This window comes from Monoraphidium neglectum (assembly GCF_000611645.1).
Source record: "Monoraphidium neglectum strain SAG 48.87 unplaced genomic scaffold scaffold01821, whole genome shotgun sequence".
In the NCBI taxonomy this organism is placed as follows: Eukaryota; Viridiplantae; Chlorophyta; class Chlorophyceae; order Sphaeropleales; family Selenastraceae; genus Monoraphidium; species Monoraphidium neglectum.
In genome coordinates this window covers 2652-11325 of record NW_014011807.1, presented here as the reverse complement: position 1 = coordinate 11325, position 8674 = coordinate 2652, and the positions used below count along the sequence as shown (strand labels likewise).

Sequence of the window (8674 nt, the reverse complement as noted above, 5' to 3'; positions counted from 1 at the left end):
GGGCAGAAGGGCGGCGGCGGCGAAGAGGCCGGCAGCGGCGGCAGCGAGGAGAGCGACGCTGATGTGGCGGACATTGATGGCGCGCCAGGCAGCGGGGACGAGGAGGGGGAGGGCGGCGGTGGCGAGGGGGAGGGGGCCGATTTGATGTCCGACGGCGCATCGGATTCGGAGGACCTGGCAAGCGGCGGCGCCACGAGCAGCAGCGGTGGCGAGGGGGAGGATGAGAATGAGGAAGAGGGCGTGGCTGTCGGAGGCGCCGCGGCCGCGGACGCCGCGGGCGCGGACGACGACGGCAGCGCCGACGAGCCGCCGCCGCGGGTCGACAACCCCGAGGCGGCGGCGCTGGCGCTGCGGCTGCTGGAGTTGCTGCTGGCGCACTCCGCCTTCCTGCCCGCCATGCTTGATGGCAGCGCCGCTGGCGTCGGCGCGGTCCTCTGCGGCGAGGCGGCCGCGGGCGGCGAGCCGCCGCTGCCGGCGCCGCTGCCGGCGGCGCTCTCACGCGTCGCTGCGCCGCTGGGGTCGCTGCTGCCTGTCGTAGACGCGCTGCTGGCGCCTGCTGCCGCCGCGGAGCAGGACGGCGGGGGTCGTGGCGGCGGCGGCGGGGGCGGCAGTGAGGTCGGCGGCAGTGAGCGCGGGGCCGGGTTGAGTCTGAAGCGCGAGCTTGCTGTTTTGCTGGAGGTCCTGTTGGACTTGCGGCTCCAGTTCACACCAGAGGTTGGCGACGAGGCAGATTTGGCGGAAGGCGGGGAGTCAGGATCAGACCAAGACGGCGAGGGCGGCGGCGGCGGCGGAGGACCGGCCGCGGCTGTGGCAGAGGAGGAGCGGGTGCTGCGGCCGCTGCTGCGGGTGCTGCTGGCCGCATACCACGGCACGCTGCACCCGACAGATCGCGCCCTGCTCAGAGTGATCTTGCGGGTCGACGCGGCGCTGTCAGGCGGCGGCGGCGGCGGCGGGGCAGGCGGCGCCGCGGCGGCGGCCGCGCTGCTGGGCGGCGCCGTCGCGTCCGAGACGGGGTTCATGGTCGGCGCAGCCGCGAGGGCGCTGCTCGAGCGCCGCCAGGGCGGCGGCGGCGGCGGCGGCGGCACGGACGCGGCGGCGCGCGGGCGCCTGCTGCGGGAGCGCTTCGCGCCGGACCCGCTGCGCTGCGCGCTGACTGTCGCGCTGTTCCCGGACGACCGGCCCCTCAGCCCCTACGCCGCCGCCGCCCCCGACAATGATGACGATGCCGGCCGCAACGCCGGCGGCGACGCGGCGGCGGCAGGCGCGGCGGCGGGCGCGGTGGGCGCGGCGTACGACCCCTGTGCGCTGCTGCCGCTGGCGGCGGCCGGTCTGCGGGACGGCGCGCTCGACGCGGCGACGTTTGCGGGGTGCGGGCTGCTGGGCGTGTGCCTGCGGGCCCTGGCCGCACGGGACGCGGCGATCAGGTGGGGCGAGGGGTGGAGAGCGCCCGCACGGCGTGGCGTCTGCTGGCTGGGCCACCCTGTGCCGACACCTTGGACGCGCCGCCGCGCGCGGCTGCCATCGTCGAGCGCGGCCCCACTCGCACCCGCCTGGCGCCGCGCACAGGCTGCCTCATTTCCTCACGCCCGAGCCAGCGGGGCCCGGCCACGCCCCCTCCCCCCCCTCAACCCGGCTCTACTTGGCCCTCTCCACCGCCGAAACCGCTTCCCCCGACGCCGTCCGACCCAAACAAACCTCAACCCCTTGCATCGCGCGCACCTGCCGCAGGGCGCTCGCGTACGAGGCGCTCGCCCTCTTTTCATCGGCCCTGTCCGCCCCCGCCGCCGCCAGCAGCCGCGCGCTGCGCGACAAGCCGCAGCTCGAGGCGCTTCTCTCATACGTGAGAAACGGCGTCTCCGCGCCGCTGCAGCGCCTGCCCGCCGCCGCTGCCGCGCTCGCCGCCGAGGCGTCGCTGCTGCTGCGCGCGCCGGGCGCGGCCGCGCACGGGTACGTGCGGCGGCTGCTGCTGCGGGCGCCGGCGGCGGACTTTGGGCGGCTGCCGTGGACGATGCGGCTGCTGGCGGCCGGCGCGCAGCACCACAGGGCCGACCGGCAGTGGCTCCTGAGGATGATGTGGCTCGGCCTGAGGGTGCGGGGTTTAGGGCTCAGGGTTCAAGGCTCAGGGTTCAGGGTTCAGCGTCAGGGTAGGGGCTGACAAGCCGGCGGGCGCTCGTCACCCGGGGTCTTGCAATCGCGTGGCCCTCGAAACGCGCCTGGCGCTGTGCGCCTGCGCCGTTGCCCCGCAGCGCGGCCCTCAGCCTGCTCCGCTGTACCCGACACCCAGATGTTCCTCGCACACTCACGCGCCTCTGGATGTTGGAACGCTCGTCACCTCCTCCCCTAGCTCCTCGGAAGTCTCACCTGCAATCTGACGCCGGCCTCCTTCGCCGCAGGGCCCCGATGACGCGCGCATGTACCGCCGGCAGTACGTCTGGGAGCAGCTCGCGGCGCTGTACCGCTCCCCATCCAGCGAGTCCGCGTCCCTCGACCCGATGGTCGAACAAATCACCGCCCAGGCGTGCCGCATCCCTGCCGCCGCCTCGCACCTCGTGCGCGCGTCGGGGCTGCTGCCGTTCCTCGCGGCGGCGGCGCGCGGCGGCGGCGGCGCGTGGGCGATGGCGTGTTTGGAGGGGCTGCTGGCGCGCCGCATCGGCCTGACGCGGCGGGAGGATTCGGCGGCGGTGTTCGACGCCTATCTCCAGGCCGCATGCACCGTCGTGTCCCCCGTCGTGGCGGCCGCGACGCAGCCCGCTGACAGGCCCCATGGCGCCTCGGAAGCGACGGCGCCCGGGGAGGCGGCTACGACGGTCGCGGCTGCGCTGCCGCGGGCGCTGCGCGTGCTGTGCCTGCTCGTGCGCGCGGCGCCGGGGCGGCGGGAGCTGCAGGGCGTGGGGCGGGCCCTCGTGGGACCGCGGCAGGCGGCGGCGCTGGTGCGGGCCGTGCAGTCGCTGCAGCCTGACACGCCCAGCGCCGGCGCCAGCACCGCGGCAGAGTGCGGTGCGCTGCTGATGGCGCTGCTGCTGCACTTACTGCCGGCGGCGCCGGCGGCGGCCGGCACGGACCCGCCGGAGGACGCGCGGTGCGGCTTGGCGGCCGCGGAGTGGTTGGCGCAGGCGGTGCTTGATTTCGGGCCGGCGGCGCCGCTGGGGCTGGATTCAGTCTGTTGGGGGCATGCGGGCGGAAGCGGCGGGGATGGAGGGGATGGCGGCGGGACTTCGCAGCAGAGCGGTGCCGCAGTGTCGGGCGACGCCCCTGCGGGGCTGCGGCTGATAGTGTGGCTGGACCACTGGACCCAACAGCAGCAGCAGCAGCAGCAGCAGCAGCAGCTGCAGCCCGCGGAGGCCGCCGCCGCGCGCGTGGCACTGTGTGCTCACAGCGCATATGCGTCCCTGGCCTCGACCGCCGAGCTGAGCGCCGCGCGCGCGCCGCTGCTGCGTGCGATGGCCGCGCTGCTGCTGCCCGGCGCGCCCGCCGGTGCCGCACGTAGCGTCGGCCTTGACAGCAAAGCGGTGGCGACCGCGCTTGCTGACTTGCAGGCGGGGGCGCATGAGTCGCCGGAGGGTCGGCGGCGGTGGGAGGACGCCGTGACTGTATTGCAGGGATTGGCCGCCGGTAGAAGCTGAGCTGCACCACAGCTTACAAATGAGACACATTGTTTTGAGTCTGAACAATGCTTCGCATCCCAATCTTTGTTTGACCCAACACTTTGTTTGACTTTTGCATAACTTTGATTGGTGCATTTCATGGACCCCGCAACCTTTCCCTTGTGCTTACCCCAAACTGTCGCTGCTGATGTGTGCGATGACATGACAGCATGTGTTATGACATCATTTCATGTACAGCATGCACATACCACATGCATGAGCATGTAGATATCATGGGATGCCAGCGTTGACAACAGGTTGGGTGGGTGCGGCGCAGAACAAGAGTTGTTATATGCCATTTTGTGCAACGGCATGATGGTGGCTTGAGAAGGGCACTGCTCATGTAGCAGGTGTGAATGGAAAACCCTTACTGTGGGGTCAGCCCGCTGGACTTGGGGCCAGGGGAGAGGGTGCCCTGCTCGTACTAAAATTTGCTCTGATGACGCCAAAGCACCCCGAAGGAAAATCAACAGCACCCTGCCGCACCCCAGACTGTCCGCCGCGGGCTCAAGCGCTCTGGCTGTCACACCCTGTCCGCTTTGATCAAATCCCGAAATTTGGTCAAGCCAGAGCTGCCCTGCTTTGGCGCCCGCACACCAAAGCACCCTGAAGGGAAACCAACAGCACCTTGCCGCACCCTGTGCAGCCAGACTGTCCGGCGCGGGCTCAAGCGCTCTGACTGTCACAGCCTATCCGCTTTGATTGAATCCTGAAATGTGGTCAAGCCAGAAGTGTCCTGCTTTCGCGCCCACACACACTTGAAGAGTTGTTTACATCCAAGCTTGCCATCCCAAGGACACAAGCGATTCAAACTATGCGGGCGCTGCTTGAGGAACGCAGGTCTCAAAGGTGCTGCACCTCCAGGCAAGGACACCATGGCGGCAATGGCGCCGCGGCGCGGGCATTGTCGGAATAAGTTCCTAAACACAATTGAAAACACCCATGGTCGGATTTGTAGGAAGGCGGCGGAAAGCTCCACGCACGCCCAGGCCGTGCGGGTAGCTGGGGTAGGCGCATGTGTTGCGCGTGCCGCATGTGAGAGCCGAGACAGGAAAGCAAGCAGGTGGGGCTCTCAACCGTGCGCAAGCACGAGATTAGCCTGTGGCCGCCGCCGTGCCCTTCCTTGACCGAAGAAGGTGCGGCTTATTGTTCAGCGTGTCAATACCCATGTACCACCCAGCGCATGCATCACGCACATAGGAGAAAAGACACGTCAACCCCGGAGTGAGTAGATTGCATTTGATTAGCTCCCAGTGAGCAATGTTTGAAACCCATGTCTACAACAGAAGGCCGCCATTCGGCGCCCTCGCGGCACGCGGCCGGACAAAAGCAAACCTGACTGTAAAAAATGTGAGTGGGGGCTTTTGAGGGCAGCGGGCCCCCAACCTATGCCCACCTGCCCGCCGCCCTCAGCCGCCGAGCCCCTCACCGCCCCGACCAGGCCCTGCCCTACAGCGCCAGCTTGCGCCCGCTGCCCTTGCCCTTGCCGCCGCCGTCCACCACCACCGCCGCGTCCGCCCACTCCACGATCTGCTCCACAATCAGGTCCGTCGCGCTCGGGTCGCCGGGGTCGAGGCGCGTCCGGTACATGAACGCCCGCCGCGCGCCCTCGAGGGCCCCCTGCAGCTCCGAAATCTCCGCCGCCGTGAGGTCCTGGATCTCGTCGAGGACCTCGTCGATCGTTTCGACGTTGGCGTTGACCTCAAACCCGGCCTTCCGCTTGAGCACCGCCTTGCGGGCCGCGGCGCTCGCGGCCCACGGCTTGGTGTTCGTGACGGATATCGCGACCGAAAAGCTCCGGTAGTCGAGGTGCGACGCGAGCGGCACGGTGGCGAACGGCGGGCCGACGAACACCGGGATGCAGCCCTGCAGGACGACCTCGGTCAACATGCGCCCGGCTTGGCCGTCGCCGGGGATGACGAGGCAGAATTTCGACCCGCGGTACAGGCGCAGCAGGTCCTCCCGCGCCAGGCGGGCGCTCCCGTTGCAGGACTCGCACGTCGCGCGCCCGACGGCGCCGCGGCCGCCCTGCAGGGCCTTGATTGCCGCGTGGCGCAATTTCATGCCCGCGCTCGCCCCCGCGGCGTCGGACGCCTCGCCGGCGAACGTCAGCAGCACCTTGCGACCTTTGTACAGCTTGCCGCTCGCGCCGTCGCCGCTCCAGCCCGTGCCGGCGATTGGGGCCGGCACGGGCGCAGGCGCCGCGCCGTCGTTGCTGGGCACGGGCGCGAGCATCATTCGAGACGGCACCACACATGTTGCCGGGCGAGAGTGCGCCACGACGAAGGTCGAGTTGAGCTGCAGCTCGCTCTTGCACTTGCCCCTCAGCCGCGCCGGCAGGGGGCCGGGCAGGAACACCGCCGTTTTGGACCCCGTTGAGCTGGCGGCGGCGGCCTTCAGCACGCTCCCGAGCACCTCGGCGGCGTCAAACCCGAGCCGCTTGACGTCCTTCGGACGAAGACGCCGCGACAGCATCGCGGTCGCGTAGTAGCAGTGCACGTCGAGGTACGTGATCGACGCCTCAGACTCGTCGGTCGTCACGTGCTCCGACGCGAGCAGCGCCTGCGCGACGAACCAGCCGCCGGCGTACGGGCCCGTCGAGTGGTGCGGCACCACGCCGCCCGCCGCGCCGCGCCCGGGGCGGCGCGCGGCGAGGAGGCGCTGCACTGCGGCGAGCGGGCTGTCGGGGTCTTCGGGGTCGCAGCGTGGGATGTTGTCATCCGAGTATGCCGCGGACGCGTCGACGTAGAAGACGCGCGCCGGCCCGCGGGCCGCAGGGGGCGGCGGGGGCGGCGGCGGGGGCAGGGACGTGGCCTGCGCGGGGCGTGCGCGCGGCGGGGAACGCACAAGGAGGCGTCCGCCTTCGGTACGTGGAGGTTGGAACGCAACCACCTTGGTGCCTCATGCCGCCAGGGCCGCCAGTGCTGCTTGTGCTGTCCCAGCTGCTGATGCTGCCTATTCTACCCGTGCTGCTTGTGCCGCCTGAGCTGCTGGTGCTGCCATTGCTACCCGTGCTGCTTGTGCTGTGTCGGCTGCCGATGCTGCATGTGCTCCCTGTGCGCTCACCTGTGTGCTAGGAGCACTAGCCACCGCCGGGCAGGGTTGCGATTGGTGCGATCCAGCCCTCCAGACGAGCACAGCCCACCCCGCCAGTGCCAGAGAAGCGGCTAGGAGTGCTAGAGGCCTCACTGCGTGTCTGACGTTCTTGGCTGCCATGCCACTAGTCGCGGCGCATCAACGTGCGCCAAGCGCGGCGCGGCACGCGCGGCTTGCTGCAGCCCTCGAACTGGCCCGACGGTGTTATTGATTACCACAGGTGCATCACACCTGACTTTGTGCTCAAGGATCTAATGCCCAGAAAAAAGTTTGTTGCCGCACGGCCCAAAGTCCAGAGCCCCCGCGAGCGGTGAAGAAGGACTAAAATTAAGAAATCGTTGCCTCTCACGCCTATGTGGGCATCAATCCCACCTCAGGCCCGCCAAAACCCAGCAGCTGGCACTCTGTCACCAGGCAATGCCCTTGACTACTGTACATCGGCGCCAGGCACATGCGACTGCTGACGCATTGGCAACCCTGCAGCAAAGCGCTGAAGACCTGGCTCCATCCCGCCACATAACTTGAATCGCCCCTGGCGCTCAGCCGTCCATCATGGCGACGCGATATAGCGCCATGGATGGGGTGACCTTGGAAGTGAGATGGGCGGTGGCCCAGTGCTGGGTAGTTTGTCTGCTGAATGGTAGATCATATGACCTGCTAGGTGTCACCGCCCCACACCGAAGGCATTGCAAGAGGCCACGTGCCAGCCAGGGCGGCGAGAGAGCACGAGTGCACAAGCGCACCTAGATTCAAGCCGGGCCCTGGAAGCGGCTGTCAACCACGCCCGCATCAATGGGTGTGGGCCATGCTGAGATGCGTGCGTGCATGCACCATGCTGCCTTGGGGGCCTTCCTCTGCACAAAAATTCCATGCGGCCGACACAGAAACTCAGCCCTGCAGTTGTGGAGAGAGGCGTTCCACCGACCAGCCCATCACACAGGAACAGTACCATGAGGCTGGGTCGCAGCCTTCGCTGCTGGTCCATTTCGCACTGCCGCTGGGTGCGCAATTTGCCGCGCGGGGCGGCCAACGCCTTGCCGCAGCCCAGCGCCAAGTAGCTCATGTGTGTGACAAACGAAAAATAAGTATTCGCTGCCAAACCTTCCATTAGTCATTTTGGCTTGACGTGGGCCGGTGTGAGAACTCCGAAAGTGTCACGTAACGTCCCCTTCGAAGGATCGTGCTTTGGAGACGCCTGGAGGAAATACAACCAATCGTCACGTGTAAGGAAACGGCAACTTCGGCAGCAAAACCTCTACCGCATCACGCACGCTCTCTTGAGGCCTGCGGACCAGCACGTCTAATTTGAGCCTGTCCCAACCCCTTACGAGCTAGCCCAGATCCCTTCGGTACCCTCATTGGATTCATTCACACTCACCAAAGTGATAACGACCTCCCCCACGAAATGGCAACCATCACCCATGCGTCCACCCTCTGCGGCGCCTCCCATCGCCGCCAGCACCTCACCGCCACCTGCCCCACGGCACCCGCCCCGCGCCGCACCGCCTGTGCGGCCGCCACCATGCCGCGGCATGCGGCCGCACACCGCGCCGCCACCGCCGCCGCCGCTGGAGCGTCCCCCGCGCCCCCCACGGCAGCGCCACCGCCGCCGACCGCCCCGCGCGCCGCCGACGCAAACGCCAACACCGCCGCCGCCACCCCCTCCGGACGCCGCGGCGCGGCGGAGGCCGCCAAGACCCGCGTTGTCATCCTGGGCAGCGGGTGGGGCGCTGTCTCCATCCTCAAAAACATCGACCCCCGCAAGTTTGGCGGTGAGCTTCCCCAAACCACCAGCCAGCAAGCTCTTGCCCCATCCAGTGTTTGCCGCCTGAGCCGGCGCTATCGACGGCTCGCGCTTGCCCCTGCCCGGCCCCCGCGCCAGCTGCATCGCATCGCATTCCCCCCTCGATCCCGACAGCCTTGTCGATGCGCGC

The 8674-nt window shown here is 68.7% G+C and overlaps 2 protein-coding genes across 2 annotated transcripts in view; one reads left to right on the top strand and one right to left on the bottom strand.

The window, feature by feature from the left end:
• MNEG_9107 (hypothetical protein) overlaps positions 1-3623 on the top strand; it is a gene marked incomplete at both ends in the record, with an annotated part of 4995 nt that extends 1372 nt beyond the window's left edge. The window contains 3 exons of the mRNA XM_014042422.1: positions 7-1424; positions 1729-2089; positions 2394-3623. Of these exons, the coding sequence (XP_013897876.1) occupies positions 7-1424; positions 1729-2089; positions 2394-3623 (3009 nt within the window). The remainder of the gene's footprint in view (positions 1-6; positions 1425-1728; positions 2090-2393) is intronic.
• A 1470-nt stretch (positions 3624-5093) lies between these two features.
• Positions 5094-6860, bottom strand: MNEG_9106 (hypothetical protein; the record flags this gene model as incomplete). Its single annotated transcript, XM_014042421.1, has 2 exons — positions 5094-6458; positions 6834-6860. 2 exons carry the CDS (start codon positions 6858-6860, stop codon positions 5094-5096), a joined length of 1392 nt encoding a protein of 463 aa, XP_013897875.1.
• Between the last annotated feature and the right edge of the window lie 1814 nt (positions 6861-8674).